The sequence below is a fragment of the Helicoverpa armigera genome, chromosome 26 (genome assembly GCF_030705265.1).
Source record: "Helicoverpa armigera isolate CAAS_96S chromosome 26, ASM3070526v1, whole genome shotgun sequence".
In the NCBI taxonomy this organism is placed as follows: domain Eukaryota; kingdom Metazoa; phylum Arthropoda; class Insecta; order Lepidoptera; family Noctuidae; genus Helicoverpa; species Helicoverpa armigera.
This window is the reverse complement of record NC_087145.1, coordinates 7,429,635-7,451,330: the sequence shown is the minus strand read 5'-3', so window position 1 is coordinate 7,451,330 and position 21,696 is coordinate 7,429,635. Positions and strand designations below refer to the sequence as shown.

The following is a 21,696-nucleotide window of genomic DNA, read 5'->3' as shown; positions in this document are numbered from 1 at the left end:
CAAACGATTTTTTATCTGTTTTGATCATGCGAAAATTGACATTGACATCGACACATGACAACTCGGATATAAACGAAACCGCGTGTGATTTTGTTGTAATCAAAGGTTCTCTTCTCATTTATTTTCATGTGAAATCTACAGTGAAACGTAATATAATTACTGTTAAAAACAGAAGGCACCATGGCTTGTCCAAAATTAAATAATATCATAGACAAATTCAATGTTTTCACTGAAAAACCAGCAAAGTTTTTGACTGTACAGAGTGAACTCAAAGATGATATCCAAAACTTGGTTAAATCTCTTTATGACTATACGAAATCCCAGGAAACTGTTGATAAGAAGGTAAAGAAGGCTGCGTTACCCAAGTTGATAGTCGAGGACTTTGATGAGGAGCAGATTTGGCAGCAAATTGAACTCCAGAACTCTGAGTGTTGGGATCAACTGGTTTGGGAAGTTGCTAACTGCATGTCCACTAAAACTAACTTAGAATTCCCTGTAAAGACTTCTGAAGATAAACCTAAAGATAATAAGGATGTAGATAGTGAAGAATCCATGTCAGAAGGAGAGGAATCTGATTTAGGGAATCAGGATGATGAAAATGAAAATATCAAAGAGAAACCTAAGAAAAAGAAGCCATCGTTACCAAAATCTAAAGCCAAACCCTCAATAGTAGATGATAACTTCTTCAAGCTACAGGATATGGAGAAGTTCTTGCTCAGCGAAGAGAAGAATGAAGGGAAAGCAAAAGGTTCTGACAGTGAAGATGATGCTATTGATATGTTCGAAGATATTGATGATGAGGACGGTTCTGATGGTGAAGAAGGAGGCAAGGAAGCCATGTACTCTGACTTCTTTAACCAGGAAGGTGAGGAAAATGATGACAGTCAAATAAATGGTGACAAAATGGATGATGAGGATGATGATGGTGAAGATATGGATGATATTGAGGATGGTGAAGAAAGTGAACAGTCTGAACAAGAAACTTCAAAGAAAGGTGATAAGAAAAAAGTCAGATTTGCTCTTGAAGCCTCTTCGGATGACGATGATGATGAGTCAGTAGATAGTGACGTACCAAACAACAATATACAAAAACTGCCAGGTGAAAAGCAATCAGAATTTGAACTACGGCAGCAACGTTTGAAGCAACAAATAGAAAAATTGGAGCAGAAAACGCTCTCTGAAGCACCTTGGCAGTTGAAGGGAGAGGTTGATGCTACCCGTCGTCCTCAAAACTCACTCCTCGAAGAAGTCGTAGACTTTGACCTGACCAGTAGACCACCGCCAATCATCACCGAACAAACTACGGTCACACTAGAAGAACTAATAAGACGCAGAATCAAAGACAAAGCTTGGGACGACGTTGTAAAGAAGGAAAAACCAGTTGATGACCAACTCTCATTCCGTAAAACGGAAGTACTAGATCATGCTAAAAGCAAGTTGAGTTTAGCTCAGGTTTATGAAGCTGAGTATTTGAAACAAAAGCAGGCGCAGTCAGGTGAAGTACAAGAGGAGAAAGAACCGGAAAGTCATACGGCGATCAGAGACGCAATGAGCAAATTATTTGCTAAGTTAGATGCATTATGCCATTACCATTACACGCCGAAAGCACCACAAGCCGAAGTCAAGATTGTCAGCAACACTCCAGCTATTTCAATGGAAGAAGTTGCCCCAGTTGCTACCAGTGATGCGGCCTTACTCGCACCAGAAGAGGTTAAGAAGAAACGTAGAGGAGAACTAATGAGTAAAGAAGAACGGACGGCAACAGACAAGAATAGAGAAAGGAGGAAAAAGAAGAAGCATCAGAGACAGAAAGGAAAAGTGGAGAAGGTTACGGAGCACAGGAATACGGAGAAGGGTGCAGTGTCTGATGATAAATCTCTGAAGACGTCTAAGGCATTCTTCCAGCAGTTGACAGATGATTCTAGAAGTATGATTAAGAAGCGTAATGTTAAGAATAAAGGACAATAAAAATAAATGTTTGTTGTGTTTATTGTTGTTATTATTTTTCAAGGAAACCTGTCATAATTGTTTATAGTATAAGCTTATGTTTGATAAGCAGATCCAATTAGGTATTGAGCGATTAGTGCATATCTAGTCAAGTCAAGCACTGAAATTGATTATAAAAAACTTGTAAAAGTAGCCTTTCGTAAACTGGTCGTTATTGCGACTGCTGAGTACAAAGGCCGGGGTTCGATTCCCAGCCAAGCTACTTATTGGTTCTTTCGTCATTTGTGAGATGGATGTTTACGCATAAAAATTTAAGTAATATTTAAAAATATATGAAGTAGCCAGACTTCTAGCTTGTTTATTTACTCAAAGAGATTATTTCTTCCATAATACTTACACACTTTGCTAGATTACGGGTATATCATTGCACCTACAATACATTTTCAATACATGGCATAAGTCGAGAGTTAGCATCCAATATTTAACAATAACAACATTTCTACACCATTCTATCTTCTTTCAAGTAAACAGACAAAGCCTACAGCTACATATGTACGGAAATACAATGAAATCCCCAAACTGTTGGCTTTCGGGAGCAACTCGGTCGTAACTGCGCACTGGCAGTAATTAGCAGTGGAAAAACCTAGCGATATGGCCCGAGACGAATCAGACGACATGCGAGTTATGAAGAAGTTGGTGTGGAGTGGGCGTTTGTCGTTAGTTATCTAACTCATGTGCATAAGGGAAGAAATTACTGAAGAGCTTGTTCGTTTGAGCTTCGGGTGTGATATCTAAATCAAATCTTTGCCTGTAAGTAGTGCTCCACCAAAGACTGTACGGCGTAGCTATATCTAAACAAGTCTTTCAATGCCCTTTTCATTATGCCCTTTTCATTATGTATTAGAAAGTCATGGGGCGATCGCCGTGTGCTGTGAATGTGGCTCGTACGTTTCGCCCATATACCTATCGAAGAATACCTACTAGAGGCCATTCTTATCCAGGTGCGCTAACTAAGTAGTTCCTACGGGATGTGAGTGAAATCGCTGGCTGGGCCCAGTTACTTAACAAACTCAAAATCATCTCCCCTAAGCGAGGAGTCCTCGCCATACCGCCTCCATACAAAGAGACAACTGCTTCGCAGCTCAACGTGACCCATAGCAGTTAGCCGACGACTGAAAGTTACATAACGGTGGTCGTTACTTTTTAGTTTTAGACTACAAATGTTAAATACCTAAGCACACTTGCTATTGTGCTTATGATACGTAGCTAAGTGCGGTTTTGGGTATTTTTTTTTTATGAAAGCTAAAGACGCTAATAAAATGCTATTTTCTGAAACTAATTTAGGAGTGATTTAAGATTTAATGTAATATATTGGCTGCTTGACCTCCTATAAGTAAATATTAAACCAACAACAGTACCTAGGTATACTTACTCTTTCATATATGTACTTCAAGAAAGGATTTTAAAAATTCAGGCATTTTCGATAAATCGAATATATAGGTAGGTAGGTATACCTAGAATATCTTACATATTCAAAAATTCTATAACTTCAAACCATTTAGGCTGTATATACGAGTTCCTCTATTTCCGAGTAGAAGTACAGAATGGTCCCAAAAAACAGACAAGCGCCTAATATTGTCACCACAGTCGCGCTTACTACAAATTGCTGTGAGTTTTTTTGCAGGAACTACGAAATTTTTAATTTCATCTGGTGGGTTTCCGTATTTCGGCTATTAGGTTGTAGTTTCTAGTTTTTTTGTTGTATTTATTTATTGACTTTGACAAGAAGTCTAAATATTTTTGGTATGTTAACTATGGATGTCGTGGAGGCCTAGTGGGTAATGCACCGTCTTTTCATGTATGAGTGTGTGGGATCGATTGCAGGTCAGTTAACCTACCAGTACAACTTTTCTAAGTTTGTATGTACTTTCTAAAGTTTATTTTAGACACCAATAACTGATTAACAGGAAAATATCTCGAGGAAACCTGGCCTGTAAAGTCTGACCAACCCGCATCTGTCGCACATGGTGATTAACGCTCAACCTTCTTGTATGAGAGGAGGCCACAGCTCAGCAGTAGGATGATAAAAGGTCAATGACTAACTGTGATAGGTTTTGAAACTACCGAAGCGATTTGAAAAATTATTTCAATGCTTGACTATGCCCGAGTAATAGGCTATATTTTCTCTAGGTACGCAGTAGCAGTAGTTCCCGTAGTACGCGGGTGAGAACGTGGGAAAATCAGTTACAGATGAATATTAAAAATACGTTAAAAACAATTACCACTAATCATAACTTTTTTTTAAATATATAAAAGGGTAAATGGTAATCTTAATCATAAGAAGTTGTTCAAATAGTTTACCAACCTATGATAGGAGAAATTCTCTACGGTAACTATATTTATCTCAAAGTAAGAAACCACTGCGTTAGACCAAACGTCTTCATACCGGTGCTTTAGGATGAAAATCACAATGCATACATGTTATAGATAGTTCAACTCAGATTTGCGCGCGGCCCTATGTGTGCGTCGGCTTGTAAATATACAACTTTCATTCGTGTGACAGTGACGTCGTCCGAGGATGACGTGTTCTCATCGCTTTTTGTTATGGGTACAGTCGTTTACGAAAATGTCTAGTTCTTCACGGAGAAAATGTTTTAAGGAGTCAGGTAGCGTTTCAAAAAAATGAAACAACATTCAAAGCTTTTTATTATTACATTTTACAGTTTATCATTATTTTCTCATACGGCTTTTCAAATTGACATTGACAGTATCTAAGAAATAAATGAAGTGAAATATCTAAGATGAATTAAATACTCCTTACATATTTTCTAGCTCCCCGAGCTACGCGGACAATAAATAAATGTGTGGACTAAGAATGTAAAAAGACCTATAATTTAGTATAATAATGGAAACAAAATGTGTGTTCGCATAATGTCGACCAAAATAAGACGGAAATAATGAAACTCATAAATGAACGTTTAGGTAAGTCAAATTGATGAAGGGATGTTGGGTAATACTTGTCGACATGTACAAAAGAAAAAAGAAGAATACTATAGACATTTTGACATGGAGTCAGAATTTATAATTAACATTGGTGAAAGTAGCGAATCCGAAAATTCATCATTTGATTTTTCAAGTAGCGATACAGAATCATTATAAATAAATAAACTAAATTACGTAATAATTGTACTTTATACAGCCGTATACAACCCCTAAATAACAGTATTTGTACCCGACTGTACCTCTTGTCACGCACACAAAGTCACTGTATATGTACAAGGGTTACCCACACATAGGGCCGCGCGCACGACTGAGTTGAACTTACTATAATATAAATGGCTTTAATAAACAAAACACTGCGGGCGATAACGCCACTGCAAATGTGTGTTAGAAGTTCTAGTTTACTTCGTCATTCAGATTGAATAAAACCTAGAAATTATTCTTCATAATCATTGCACAGAACCTTTATTAAAGTCTATCTTTATATGACAAAAGTCTACTTTCACTCCTCCTGCTCTTATTCCAATGTTGTTTGGGGTCGTTGGTCACGTTCTTTTTCTTTCCTATTCTTCTATCTGCCGTCATCTCACGAGTAACATTCCATATGTTATATAGGTACGTACCTATGGACCCTTTAGGGCACATGCAGGATTGTTCGAAAGAGTTACCGAGGCCCTGGTACATAAAAGGCCTATGAAGGATCACGATGGGTTACAGTCAGTAAGAGTCTGACACTCCCTCACGCTGCTAACCCACAGCGGGAGGACTCATTTATTTATTTAGGATCTCGAACAAAAGATGTACACATAACAGTACATAGGTATGACAAAACAATGGGATATTGCAGGTGATGATTTCCCATAAAAGGACCTTCTGAAATATTTTTGCTTGTTGTACGCGATGCGACGCGACTGCGACGCCGCGGCGACTGCGCTGCGACCGCGCGGCGAGTAGAGCGCGCGATTTAATCCCGCAACAGCGGCAGTCGGTCACAAATTTATAATTTGTACAATTACCAGCGCCCCCGAGACTTGGGGAGTGTAGAGTTGGGATGTGTAGATGGGGCAGGTTATATTTTTTTGGAGATTTTTTTATTTTTTTTGTTGGTGAATGAAAACAAAACGAAACTGAGTAGGTACTGTATTGATCTGTAAATATGCGATTTCTAATTGTTTTCCATTTTTTGGGCATGGTTTTATCTGCATGATTAGAGCCATTTAAAGTGTTGATCGGCCACAATATCTAAGTAAATGAGTAGCAAATTAGCAGGTAGGTACACTGTTCAAAAGCGATGGATACTAAAGAGCGATGTTTAAGATATTTTTTTTTGCTATTTTTACACATTTTTTTGCTATTTTTGCTATTTAGTCTGTATTACTGATCCTAGCTAACATCAAAAACAAAAAAAACAACTTTACTTTCCACCCACCCTTAATATCCCGAGCCCTATCTAAACATTCACAACCCAAGTACCAGGCCAGCATCGCCGGGAAGCAACGCAGACAAATAAATTTAGCAGCCAGATAAGCGACGTATAAATCAGACGACTACAACGCACGCTTACCACGGGAAAAATGCTCTGTGCAGCTAACTTCAGAGGTAACCTAGTGACTTGAGAAAACCGGTTTTAACTGGACTAATCTGGCTTGGAATTTGCGAGTTGGACTTTCTTTGCGGGTTCTTGTGGGATGAAAATTATGTATATTTGTAACTAATTGAGAATGGATGTCTTTTCATGTTTAGTGAATAACATTCATAACTGTCATTTCTTCTGTTTATAAGAAGAAGCTTGTGTCTCGCAATGGGACAATAAGAAGGCTGGGGATGACGATGTTTTGTATGAAATCATAATAGGTACATAATTTATTGTTATTTTGAAGAAGATAAGAAAAAGGAATAGGTGCGTTTATTTAGTAAAAGATACATAATTTGTGAAAAATAAGTACCTACGTCTGGATGTGAAAGTCGAAGTTTATTAGCACTTTTTTAACCAGCCCCTTTTGCTAGAACTCACAAACTCAAGCTAGTCTATAACCACCTTCCTTAAACAAAATAACAAGCCTAACCCAAACATACGCTAACCCGCAGTTTTAAAAGCGTTTTACATAAAACTATTTCCAAAATGTTTTATGAGGGCGACGAGTGGGGCAGAGAAAATTGCAATTTGCCCCCTACATCCAACGTTCTGCCTCAAATTTGTGAATATTGGTTCGGAATTTATATTACGTTGGTATTATACGAAGGAAGGATTAGAAAGTGTTAGAATTTTTAGAACAACCTTTTATGGTTGGGATTTATAGGCTGGTGGTAAGGCGTGATTTTTTGAGCTTCCTTCTTTACTGGAAATAATATGTGGGATGTGGTGAAGGTTCGGGGGTTAGGTAAGTCAGTTTCTTGTAATTTTGATATTAGGAAAAGGTTATTTTTTTACAAGACTGAACTAGTAGAAGCAAAAAGAACTGTTTTTTCGTGCTGTTTGATATCATTGCTACGAGAGCTATGAAGTGTACTACGAATGTTGCGTAGCACGTCTCGAAATTAAGGCTAGGCTCTCTTTCTAGATTCTATTGGTTTTGCTGTTCTGAAAAAAAATTGCGTATAGCTAAACTCAGTTTTTTAAAATAATTCATTGCTCGAGACTTAAGCGCTGTTAAATCTGGTAGCTATTTGACTTCAACTGACTACAGACACACGACATTGAATAACAGACATTCTGAGTGAGAATATTTTTTTAAACTGTCCTAATATAACATTTAAATTGTACCTAAGGTCACAACCCTCAATTAAAAACCCACAACCCGCAATAAACCTGCAACTAACATTTACCCTGTAGTGTTGCGCCAATTTTCAAATAAACATAAAACGATATTCGATAGATAGTGCTGCGCAGTTACTGTTATCGACAAAATAAACTGGTGTTGTTCGAAATTAAAAAGAATAACGGTCAGTGGCGTCGCCTGAGGCGGTTTGTGAATGGTTCCCTGATATTTTGTTCGCTTTATAGCTTTGGTTTTTGTCACAATTATCGAGGTTTGATGTAAAGGACCTTTTTGGGATAAGGATGGGAGAGGTTAGGGCTGTGCTCTTTTCAGATCGTAGAAGAGATATAAAAAATGGTGATAGTTAGTGCTAAATGGTTTGGTATACCTTTAGAATTTTCCTTATTCTGCTAGCGGTTTCACCCATGAGACTTCCCTTTTTAAATGGATTGTGTAACACTGAAATAATTTATCGAATCGGAAGAGTTGTGTCTGAGAATGTTGTTATGGAATTCGGCTATTCTACCGAAGATAAAATTATGTTTTAATATAAATGTACCTACTCCGTTTCCCAATTCAACAAAAACTCAAGGTTATATCTATTTTCATAACAACAAAAACACTTTACATGTTACAGCGTTTTCACACTAGCGGAATTTCCGCTTGATTTTCCCGAGCGACATCGCCTGACATCTACCGGTGTAAAAGATGACGTTTTGCAGCGCTGTCACACTAGCCGATTATTAGCGACAGCGCGTCGTGCGTAGCAAATCCGTCTTAATACTCTGTGGTAGTTATGCGGCCACCAGTCTGTCGCCAGAGTATCATTTGGGTCGGCTTCCAGTCTAACGGGATGCAGCCGAGTACCAATGTTTTACAAAGAGTAAAACTCTGATCTCATCAACTCAGGCAGTCAGGCAACTCAATACTCCAAGTTAAGCAGTCATCAGAGCCTCATCCGTTTTTCAGCAAGGAGATACATAAGTAGGTGGTGAAGTTGGCAATTGAGGCATTACTTTGTTGGTTTGGCCACCCTTTTGCCCTCTTGTACCCTGCCCTTGCGCAACTAATATCAAGCGGATAATCCACTAGTGTGGTTTCACTGTTAAACGTCGTGCTCTTCAATCACAATTTTATCACCATAGCGACGGGTTACAAGTGTCGCGTCAACTCCGACGCGTCAATCAACAGTCTTGGCACTCGTTATGTTGTTGATTCATGAAGATAAGCTGTTGTTTTTGTACGGTAGCTGTTGAATCTTTGAATGAAAAGAAGCTTGGAAGTTTAAAAAAAACTGGCTAAGTGCGAATGGGACTTATATATGAGGGGTTCCGTGCCATTATATAAAAGACTAAAATGATATCTATTTTATGTTAGGGACTTAAAGTTTATATTCTATTCTAATTTTCACATATATCTAATATATTATATGTGATGATATTCAACCGTCTAGCTATAACGGTTCATGAGAGTTCATGTCTTACCTTATAAATCGAGAAAAACACATTAAATTGAAAAATCAAAATTATTAAACTGAGTTAGAAAAAGAAGAATGAAAATTAAGTTCCTACAAAATAGAACTTTCTTTCCAAAGAAGCCTTACATAATAACAACCTTAAAAATTCACCTCACTCACAAGGAAATCAGAATTTCTCGTCGTCCTAAATCAAATCATCCATTAGGGCGCTCCCACACTGCGACACGTGATTAGGCAGTGCGCACACGAGCGACACGTGAGCTATTTAAGCTGAGTTCAGCTCTGTAATATAATAAAGCGCCAGACTTGTTGTACTGTATTAGATTTACTACTCAACTATTGTTTACAGAGTAGTTGGGGATAGAGGGTGCACATTTTTTTATAAAGTTTTCAAAAAAAGATGGTTGTATGTAGGCATTCGGTAGAATTGTCATACGTACGAAAGAAATTATTACGAATATTTATTTTATTTTACGCTATTTTAGAGGGTCCAATTGCTCTTTTTTAAGCTTAGTACTAAGTATGAAGTTTTTATTTTTATGATATTTATTTGTCATGTGTCTACTATTACTTTTATAAAGAACCTTACCTTAAATGTCAAGGAGATTTTCACGTGAGATAGCTGCTATAAGCACTAATTGTTAGTTGACAAAATTAATCACGACACAAAAGAATACTGCAAAACATTCAGCGCAAGAAAATATAAATCGTAACGCTTATTTCACAGTATTGTTATACTTTCTCTTAACCACCTCTACGTTCAAAAATGTGAGAGGAAAAGATATAAGAATATCTACATAAAAAAAAAACAATAAGGCACATTTCGAATATTATGAAAATAGCTTTAAGAATTATTTTGTAGCTACTACTTTTGCTACTATTTCTTAAAAACCTCTCTACAATTTTCACGAAAACTACTCTGTGCTACTGCAATAATATTACACTGCACACATTACGTAACACAGCTAATCACTTACACACATAAATTTATCAATACTGCGCCTGTGTGGGTGCCGTAGCGCCGTAGCTCGTAGCCGCGTAGCGCTACGAGATAGGACCTGTCTACGGGAGTTGTGTTTTCTGTGGAGTATTTTTTTTTACTTTGGTAGTTTTTTTTTTGTTGTGTGTAAATGTGTTTAGTTTTTTGTGAGGTAAGTAAGGAAAGAGTGGTTGCAATATGTGTTGTTAAATAATTAATGTATATGTATTAAAAATATGTATGTTCAAAGATATAGACCTAGTCATTGTATTTTTACGCTTTTACTTGTAAAAATGTTTGTCATAAATTAACATAGCTTGTCTATAGCATAGAATATTGGGGACAGTTTTGTAAATTATAAAAACGTAATAACTAACACTAACAGAAACCAATTGAAATTGAATTGAAAGTAATTGTTCGATATTAACCTCAACTGATTACATTATCCAATGGACTTTAAACAAATTGTTTAACTGGTTAAAAACAACTGCAGAGTTCAGATTTCGATTATCAGATGAAAAGAAGAAAGTACAGTCAACTTCAGGTCAGTGGTAACAGTTTTATAGGAAAATCGTACTTATTACTATTGAGTTAAGGTGCATGACAGTTACCACTGATGTGCAGTCTTATGCACATGTTTTTCATATAGAGTATCTTTGCAAAATAGTAGTATTCAAAATTTGTACCCAATGGATGTCATTGTAGACTTACCTTTATAATGTAGGATTGTAAATAAATAAATTGGTTTTAATTGTAGGCACAGTCTCACAGATGTACGGAACCAATGAAAATATGAAGAACGTCTGAGCTTTTTTTTTAAGGCCTAATACCTACTAATCCCTACTAATATTATAAATGCGACAGTAACACAGTACATAAAGGGAGTACACAAGGAGAGTACATAGGGGGAGTAAATAAGGGCAGTATATAATGAAGTTCAGAAGGGGAGTACAAAAGGGGAGTACATAAGGAGAGTACCTACATAAGGAGAGTACATAAGGAGTATACATAAGGAAGTATATAAAGGGAGTCTATGAGGAGAGTATACAAGGAGAGTACATAAGGGGAGTACATAATGACGTTAATAAGGAGAGTACATAAGGGGAGTACATAAGGACGTTAATAAGGAGAGTATATAAGGGGAGTACATAAGGACGTTAATAAGGAGAGTATATAAGGGGAGTACATAAGGGGAGTACATAAGGACGTTAATAAGGAGAGTATATAAGGGGAGTATAAAAGGACGTTCATAGGGAGAGTACATACATACTTATCTTCTCTTATCTATAAACTTCCTTGTGTACTCTCGTAGGTACTCCTCTTATTATTTTTATGAATCTTAGGCATTCCTCTTGTGGACTCTCTTATGTACACAATTCTTCTTCCTCCTGCCCTGTTCCCAATTTTATTTGGGTTCGGCGCAATATGTCGTCCTCTTCCATTGTCCTTGTCACTCGTCATACTGACACTCACTTCCTTCCTATTCATGTCATCTTTCAGGCAATCCATCCATCTTTTCTTAGGTCTTTCTCTTCCTCTCCATCCATCTACATTCATTAGATAGATAGACCTTTGTTGCATGCGTATCATCCCTCCTCATTACATGCCCATACCATGATAATCTTCTACTTCTCATCTTTTCTGTAACTGGCGCTACTTTACACCACACATCCATCTCAGCATTCTCATTTCTGTTACACGCACTCTCTTCTCATCCCTCTTTTTCAATGCTCTCTTATGTACCTGCACAATTAAAGTTATTTAAGTTAAAGTAACTAAAGCCAAAGTTACTAAGGAAGTTTATAAGGTGAGTCCATAAGTGCAGTGTTTTATTTGAGCGACTGCCTATCTGACCTCCTCATACCCAAAAACTAGGTAACACAGTCATGAGAGTTTCTGGTTCCTAACTTCCTGTAACGACTACCAAACATCAAGAAAAATCAAAAAGCACCCAATTTAGTAATTTCTTGAAAGCGTCTTTAAAAATTTTCAGTACTCTAACTTTCCAAAAGTCCGTTCAGTTTTAAATGATACACACATAAACTTTTTAGATAGCGGAAAACGTTCAGGGTTACCATTTATTATTTTCTTCGCTGACCTACTTGACTTTTCATAAAAACAAGACGTCTTAAGTATAAGAAAATTATTATTATCTAACAGGGAAAAAATCTGCCTAAATTCGCTCCACCGTCCGCCCAAGATGTGTTTTTAACTCACACATGCAAAAAAAACACGCACACAAACGCACATAATGTGACATTTATAGACGCGTCAGCTGAAAAAGGCATGCGGGCTAAATTGAGCCTTCACACAATTCAATAAGAGTTAAAATACTCAGCAAAAACTGAGCTAAATTAGGATATTTCAAAAGTCAAACACAACACTTGAACTTTTTTTTGTCAAAGAAAAATCAACTCTGTGTCTATAGCTTTAACATTGAAATTGCATTGTTAACGAAAACAGATATGTCATGTCTATGTTCCGAATTTGAAAGAGCTTTCCGAGGGAACCCGAGCGCTTACCGATCGGGTCCGAGTGGCGCCGAGACGAGGCGAGTGCCGCGAATGCATTACGACGTACGGATGTAGGGCTGGTACACGAGAAAATGCTATTTTTACATATACATACATTTTTGTTGTTATGCTTGTGTAATTGCGTTTTTTTGGGTAGTTAAATATTTGGAGTTCTGGTTGTTTTAGGGTATTTTCGGAGTGTTAGAAGCGGGTTTCTTATTGAGTTTTAGATAAAATTATTCAATAATCAAAACTTATTATATCTAATTCAATCAATAATTATGCAGTACAGTTCTAATGAAAAGTAATTTAAGGGAAATTTTATTAGCATTTCACATCTCGAACCGCAAAATAATGCACATAAAAAATCAATACTTCGAATAGCTTTCATCTAACCCGAAAATAGCACCCACAGCCTAAAAAAACCTTAGGAAAAAGCCGGAAAAGCTTGCCGTCAGCCCTGTGCGTAGGGCGGGGCGGGGCGGGGCGGCGCGCGCGGGGAGGGGGTCGGCGAGTCGCGCCAGTCGGTCGCGGGGCGCCGCGCAGCCCACACGCGATATGCGCGCCCTCTAGCGTATTATGTTCCTCCCCGACCTCCCGCGAGCCTGCATGGTGGACGACGTAGCGACTTACTTGCAAGCGCCCTCCTCGGGACAGGTGGCTACAATTATTAACAACAAACCCATATGTAATTAACAATGATCATATTAACAGATGTTGTGAGCTAATGTTGCTTACCTAAACTGCGTCGGCCGCCCGGGTATTTTCGGGACGTACCGATTTCGCCGTCAGATCGATGTGTGGACGCACGTGATCCTCTAATGTTGTAGGCTGGATGCGACTTGCCCACATCACTAGTAACAAGGTAACATAAAAAAAATAAAAGAAAAATAAAAAAACACGTGTTCGACGCTCAACTTCAAGATTGAGAAGAATTCAAATTAAGAATCAAGTGTAACGGTTCTCGTTATGGTAAATTTTGTGTTCAAAACAGACCGTGTAAACAGATCGATAAGCATGCTTTCGTACAAGATTGACAGTTACGAGCTGTGTTGTACGTTGAATTTAAAACAATTCAGTGCAGAATTAAAATGCCGAAGCTGCTGTGATTCCACGACTAAAAGCTCCGAGGTACCGAATAATGGTAAATATAGGATGCAATCATTATAATACAAAAGCATATTATATAAATATAAAACTAGATTTCATTGCGAATCTTTATGCGAGAGCATAACCTTCAAATGATACTAAATTATTTATAATAAAGAATCATCATAAAATGTTAACGTCTTAAACTCGTGTTCTCTCTAATGCTAGACTAAAATTAAGTTCGTAACATTGCTATAAAAGAAACAATTCGATGACTAAGAAACGAATGTTAAATGACTCAGAATGACAATCATTTTCGTTTATTGTCATCCTTAAATAAATCAGAAAGATTATTCACAGCTACTAATAATAAAAATCCCTATCAAAACCACAATTATAGAATAACGAAACCACGTTCAAACTCTAAAAACATTAAAAAAATAAACACTAAAAACAAACTTTTTAACACCAAAAAACCTACAACTAAACTCCTTCCTAAAACTCAACGCTAATCAATAAAAAAAACAATACAGAACCACAGATTAAACAATAATAGATACGTAAAAAGGTTGGTGAATCAATATGGTATGGCTAAGATGTGAATAAGTTGACTGCAGGGAAACTACGGCATAGCATAGCATAACGCCCATCGCCTCTGCAGTTTAGCCTGTTTTGCTAAAATCGGCTTTATCTGACTGCAAAAACAATTTACTTGCAGTTTTGTGAAAACTTTTTGGGTTTGAAGGAGGTTTTATGCGGGTTATGGAACCTCTTTTGTAGTGTTTATGCTGTAATGCTTTTTAGGTTAGGATAACATGGTTTTTTTAAACGTGCTCGGTATTTTTTAATTTCGTTTCAATTAATCTTTATTGAGTTTAAATATATGTATCTGGTTTCTAAATGCCCTTCAATATATTGATCAGGGCATTTAATTTTCTCATATTTCATAAATTAATAAGCTCTCGCATAAAAGTCGAGTCCACGTTTTACTCGTTTAAAAGCCAATTGTTTCGCAAATTCTTCTGTATCGTTTGTTTATTTATACAGTATTAGTTAAGTGTTGAAAAGCTTTCGTTTATTTTGTTCATATCTTTGAGATTTTGGAGTTATTGGCTCCGTGCCCTAATACTTCGCCCTTGATCTTGATGATGAGTATTCGTAGTCTAAACATTTAGTTTTTTATGTTATACTGATAAATCGATTGGTTTTACTATTTACTATTTATTTACGTTCAGTAAAAAGTTGAGATTTTTTTTCCGGTCACCTAGTTCTGATGGTTCACAATCTCGAACTTTATACAGTTAATTAACTGATTTATTGACAGAAAAATAACAAAAGAAAATAACAGTAATTTCCTACCTATTCTTTTCAGTATTTTACAAGATATTTTCACGATAAATAACTTAACATTTTTATCCACCACTGCTTAAAAATCAAAACCGGGTAAACAGCATTAAAAATACAGCTTCTATATACGTAATATATTTAAGTATAAATTGAATTTAGGCAAGGTACGTTGCACCAAGTTAGTCGAGCATTCAAAGCTTATTCAGCAGAGATAACCCGACCAGAAACTTGAAATTCTAATTTAATTTCGTACATTTCACTTTGGAAAACTAAGCATTTGAATAAAACTCATTTCTTTTAGAAAAATACCTAATGAAAATGTAAATATGTACTTACATGTATATAATTCATTATTACTTAATCTAAATAAAAAAAGTATCTTTCATATAAAACTGATAAAAATGGCGATGTATATTCAACGTGGAATAATAATTTAAAGGATAAATGTATGTAAAATATTTATGAATCAATAAAAGAAAACTAGCAACGTCTGTCATTTGAACATCTTTGGCAGTCGTTACGGGTAGTCAAAAGCCAGTAAGTGACAACCAGTCTAACCAAGGGGTATTGGGTTGCCCGGGTAAGTGGACTGAGGAGGCAGTCGCTCCATGTAAAACAGTGGTACCTACTCAGCTGCATCCGGTTAGACTGGAAGCGGACCCCAACATCATTGGGAAAAGCTAGGCAGATTATGATGAAAAAGAAAAAGAGTGCGTTGTACAACTTGATGTATTATTGTAATCCAATAAGAAATCAATTAAACTATAAAGAATAATAGATTTCTTAAGGAAGAAATAAGAATTTTATGATGTTTTCGCCATTTTTATGTTACGGAAACGCAAAGAGCGATGTTATTCCGAAAATAAATGTCAATAAAATAAAACAGTAAATTCTGATAAAGAAGAAAGAAAGAAGAATAAGAATAATAACAGTCTTGTAATTCTGAAAGCATACTTTGATTTTAATTAAAGGACGATGAAGACAGTTTTTCTGATTCAAACTCTTATAAATACCTACTCGGACATCGTTTATCAGTCAAAAAAGAAAAGATATAGAAAGGAAATTATTGTAATAAGGATTTACCTAGGCGTCATCTTAAAAAGCTTTATAAATATCTTATATGCAAGGATTTTATATAGAAATTACATTTTAAAACTGTGTAAAATTCGAACTCGATAAAAATACCAAACTGTAGCATTAATTAATTAACGAAAAAAACAAAACAAACTAAAAATTTTTCAAAACAGTTTTTCAAAACTTTCATAAAAAGAACAACTCAATCGCGATTTAAAAAAAAGGTTTGCAATATCTAAAAAGGTTGAACATGATTAAAACCTCTACGGCCAAAGTACCCGGCCGGCTGGCGTTGAAGATCGCGACGCATCGGTGTTTCGATGTATACCCCTATTATTTCTTCTATCACCCTTTTTGCCACTCGATGTATGAATGTTTTTCACTAACTGTTAATGTTGATATTTTAATGTATCCCTAATAATTGTTAGTTTGTCATTTTTTTTCTATGTTTCTCTTGGGATGCGCGAATCGTACCTAACGTTGACAGCTATTCTTTGACAGCTCAATCATTTCTTGAAACTGTGTTTGAAATTCCGTAAATTAATGACTAAAAGTTAATTTTGGAATAGATCAGTCATAATTGTAATGATTCACGTATCCCAATGTGTATATTTTTATTTGTAATTGAATTGCTACATTGATTTTTTAATCACTCATTAAGAAACTATGTAATTTTATTTCCGACCGATTCTAAAACGACAGAACTTAATTATATACCTAAAAAGAAAATGGAAAACCAATGTAGCATTATATTCATTTACAAAAGTGACTGAGGAAATAAAAAAAAAATCTTTGGCAGTCGTTACGGGTAGTCAGAAGCCAGTAAGTCTGACAGTCAACCAGTCTTAAACCAAGGGGTATTGGGATACCAGGGTAACTGGGTTGAGGAGGTCAGATAGGCAGTCGCTCCTTGTAAAGCACTGGTACTCAACTGCATCCAGTTAGACTGGAAGCCGACCTCAACATATGTAGTTGGGAAAAGGCAACGCAGATGATGATGATTACACAAGGTAACCTGACAAAATCGACTATTTTTCTGCAGATTTAGTAAATTTTTTATTTCCTCAGCCGGTGTGTTTAGTCGATAATTCTGTATATGTGCATGATTCCCGAATGCACTACCCTGAGCGAGAATGTGTTGCACGTACCTGTTATTTTTTTAAATTTCCCTTTTTTTAATTTCACTACTCCGAGCAAAGGAATCCATTAGTAAATTGGATCTGTATATTGATGTTTTTTTCGATTTCAGCTCACAGGTAAATTGTATTCTGCCTGTATATAACCTCATGTATTTTTGACTGTTTTTTATGTGTTTCTTTCTAGAGTAAAAGGGGCAAGTTTTTAAATGGAAACTTGTGAAACTGTGAAGATATTTCGATAGTGAAATGGGTTAATATGATCTTGCCACGACATTAGGAAGCGTGTTTAATATAAAGCGGATTTTGGATCTATAAATAAACTGAAATTATGTTTAGTCGTGACCGTTTAAATATTACGAATGTTTTTTGTTTTTCGGTGTAAAATATTCTCGGTGTTTTTTGTTTTTCTGAATGACGTCAGTAAGTTTTATTGTAGGCTTAGTATTCGGTGGAAATTATTTACATTTTTCTTTTGAAGACAAGTCTAATTTTAATGTTATTTATGAAATCACACTAAAACATAAAATGCTCTTACTTCGAATATCTTAAAATATATTAAAAATGTGGAGGATAGTAAGACACAAAAAGTACATAAAATAGTGCACCTAGGTTTTAATCAATTTCTAAAATAACTTAATTCAGAGTCGGTGATCTTTTAAATGTACAACCTACGTACTTGTTCATGTTTCATATTTTATTCTACGTACTTAGTTTTATAAAACTGTAGTAAATGCGTTTGAAATGATAAACTTCTCATTAAAACGCCCCATAAAATTTCCCATTTGAATTGCCACATCTATCATTTGAACCCATTATGAACTCCATAAGTTCAACCATTATTTTCAAGTACATGAAGTTTTGTAGAATACTAGATACACAAATACGTACATAAAAACATATTGAGGAGAAACAGAACGAAATAAAGTTTATTGTCTCTCTGCAAGAAACAATAAAAAATAAGGAAGAAATAAATACGCATAGACAAGGAGGGGTTACTTCTAATATCTGTGTAGAGAGGCCGTAAATCCTTGATACAACCTTTTTATGTGTTTCATTTGGCTAATTGTCTATGATATTTAATGGGGATGTTATGGTAATATGATGTTTTGCTGTTGTGGTGAATAATATTTTCTATTCATGTTGTGAAATCTAATTCGTTCAGGACTCAATGTAAATTCACACTCTAAAATTCTCCTAATGATAATGTTTATTATCAACCTATTAATTCAAAGAAAAGTTACACCATTTAACTATAACGTTAACCGAACCATCTTCAGTTGTCATATCGCTGATTTTGGTTATGGTTTGGTTAACGTTATAGTTAAATGGTGCAACGGGGTCTAAGTGTAACTTAACCAATATATTTTCACCTCGTCCTGTCGCATAGAACAAAATTTAAATAATAAGCAATCGGATTGCCTAAAAAGTTAAAATTTTATGACTTTCAATTTCTTTCAATATTTTTTTTCACACTCGCCATTTTGATTTCCCAATATAAGGAACAACCCGTTAACTGACGGCTAGCTTGCTAACCTAACACGATGATAAGCCTAACAAACACTCACAAAGTGGATTATATCCCAGAAAACCTTCAGCTTTTACCCCCATGTTTTCCTTCCATGATTTACAACATCAATATAAGGTTTTATCTCGTAAACAAGGATGGTGGAACGCATACTGATGTTGAAGTAAGTTATTACATAAATTGTAGACGAAGTTAGTGCTATGTATCATGGAGTTAGAAGTCAGTGGTTGTAGTGTTAAAGTGGGCCTTGAGATAGTGGTTATTAAGGCTGCATTATTTTTGGAAGAATAAAAATATTTTCGAAATATAATGTTAGGGTTTGGGGTAGATACTTTAAGTGTCGAGCATGAAGTTGTTGTCCTCTTAGCCGATTGTCGGCTGTTCTCGTATAAGGAGATCAGCCAGCTGTGCACTATCCCCCTTGAGTAACATAGGCTATATTTTATTCGGGTGCGGGAAAAAGTTTCCCCAGGACGCGAATGACACCGCGGAGAAGCATCTTACTTAGATAAAATAATCAAAATTATTATATCTATGCCAATGTGCTTTATCTTTAATATTATAAAGCTATAGTTTGTTTGTTTTCTTCACATGTTTATCTTAGGAAATGCTTTCTCGATATGGAAAATGCTTTCAACGTTAGATTGCCGATTTATGGCGGACGGCAATTAAGTTACCTTTCTATCTGGGTACGCAGCATGAGATCCTGGTGAAACTGCTTGCAGAAACTAGTTTAGTTAATATTCTAAAAAACATAAAATCTAGGCATTTAACCACCGCCAAAAACCTCCCGAAAAACAAGTCATCTTCGTTAAAAATAAAAGTTAATTCGTGTTAAAAACTGCTGGAAAGTCAGGAACGGCAATCTGAGTTAAGTTTAAATGGTAGCACATAACAGTTAGGTTAGGAGATAGCGAGATCTGGTGCCAACTGAGGCTGCTGTGCCAACGGACTGGAGAACCGACCTTGAGGGTTAAAAGTCGTGGATTTTGGTTGACAGGCGGCATCTTTCTTTAGAAATGATCTAATACAGATGTCCCAATTATCTCAATTGATAAAAGCAGAAAAAACAATGATGAATATGTGTATTACACAGGCTTTATATACATGAATATATAGATAATATGTTTCGTTAGGTGATTGAACCTGCAACTCGCTCGATAGGAAGTTCCCTATTTATTACTTTGTGTTGACGCAGCATGTCTTCTTCCATACCTTCTTAGCAAACGTTATTTTCCAAGTAAAAATGGTTGTGTACCATTATTGGAAAAAATACTTGAAGGTTTCCTATTGGCCAGGGGGGATTATAGTCGTCGTCGAGACCAAAATGTTCAGTTATTGAACTATGTACTGTTGATCAGAGGTGTTCGTTATCTTTTTTCATTCGATAGCCTAGGAAAACGACCACCGGTAACTAATTAAATAGGTTCACAAATTATTTCAGTTAGACAGCCCATTTATATAAGAAGGCTATAGGCTACTTTTTGTTAAGGTGTGCAGAGTAGGGCTATAGTTTTCGCCAGAGTAACCGCGGCCCTTGTTAGAGGCTCCAGAATCAATGGAGGTTTATTTTCATTTTCATTTAGCATAAGTCTGCTTCCCACACATCCGACTATTTCCCACCTCAAAAAAAGGGTCACTACAACTCACACCTCTGCCCACCCCGCACTGGTAACCTGATTGAGGAAACATGACAGGCTCGCACGTGGCATGGCGTGTTCCTCACGAGTCACGACTATGCGCGGGCGCAGCCGTGTGAGGAATTAAACTGACCACCACGAGTATGATCGTAGGTACTGGTTGTAATGAGTAATTAGCTGTTCAGTTGTAGTATTTACGACTGCTAGCGGTTACTAAGGCTTATGTTTTTTTAAATGACTTCCAAAAACATATTCGGAATTTGGATATGGCGTTTTGTGATAGGTAGTTTTCGAAAGTCCTGCAAAAGTCTCAGTTGTGTAGGATATATAATTATAGCTTTTTTACTGTAACAGTGCTTATGTCTCGTTAAATCTATCTCTCCTCAAGTTTTAATCTTTTTCAAAAGGACATACCAGCTGTTCCGGGCGGCATTACTCAAGTGCCGGGATTATCACTTCCTACAACTCGAAACTATTAGCCTATGTCCTTTCTCAGACTGAAGAATATCTGTGTACTTAAAACGTTCGATTCAGTAGTTATGGCGTGAAAGCCTGTAAGAGAACCAGAGATACTTTCGTCTTTGCGTTATTAAATAGGACTTTTCAGTAGTCTAGCCATGAAATAGACAAGATATGGCCTGCATATGTAAATGTTTATAATAATTATCCTTTAGACCTTCGTTCACAGTTTTAGCACAGATTATATAATGTTTTATAACAGTTACTCGGTTTTGGTAAAACTGTTGAAAATCTTAGGTATAGAAACGATGATAGCCCGACCCCGGAATCGACTCCAAAACCGCAGAACTATACTGTGCTTCGTAAGCCTCGTTAAAATGTAGTTAATGGTATCCCATGGGTTATTTTAAGGTGTCTACATGCTGTCCCAGTTTCTTACACATTGTGTAACCCCGTGATTTTCAGGTCAGTCTAATTAAGCTTTTATAGACAGCCGTGCTCTGAAAAGATGTCGAAAAAAATCAAGCAGAAACTTTATTAACATTTTATAATGTCAAAGTAACTCTGTCTGTCTATTCGTCTGTCGCACTTTCACGCCAAAACCACTGAACCAAATTTTCATGAATTAATTTGGTACACAAGTAGTGCAGAGTCTGAGAAAGGGCATAGGCATTTACTTTTTATTCGGGTACACGGAAGAGTTACTTTAGGGTTCGGAAGGAACTATGGGGTCCAGCTAGTACTTATA

The 21,696-nt window shown here is 36.3% G+C and overlaps 2 protein-coding genes across 13 annotated transcripts in view; both read left to right on the top strand.

The window, feature by feature from the left end:
• The first annotated feature begins 47 nt into the window (after nt 1-47).
• Nucleotides 48-1,988, top strand: LOC110372656 (U3 small nucleolar ribonucleoprotein protein MPP10). The gene has a single exon (XM_021329545.3). The coding sequence runs from the start codon at nt 181-183 to the stop codon at nt 1,966-1,968; it is 1,788 nt and encodes a 595-aa protein (XP_021185220.3). The 5' UTR covers nt 48-180; the 3' UTR covers nt 1,969-1,988.
• An 11,192-nt stretch (nt 1,989-13,180) lies between these two features.
• Nucleotides 13,181-21,696, top strand: part of LOC110372645 (nuclear factor 1 B-type) — a 43,619-nt gene continuing 35,103 nt past the window's right edge. For 11 of the 12 annotated variants that reach the window (XM_021329524.3, XM_021329522.3, XM_021329521.3 and 8 more), the window contains exon 1: nt 13,181-13,332. In XM_021329524.3, coding sequence (XP_021185199.1) covers nt 13,255-13,332 — 78 coding nt within the window. In that variant the 5' untranslated portion in view covers nt 13,181-13,254. Of the gene's footprint in view, nt 13,364-21,696 lie in introns of all 12 variants that reach the window. The other variant, XM_021329523.3, reaches the window with a different exon arrangement.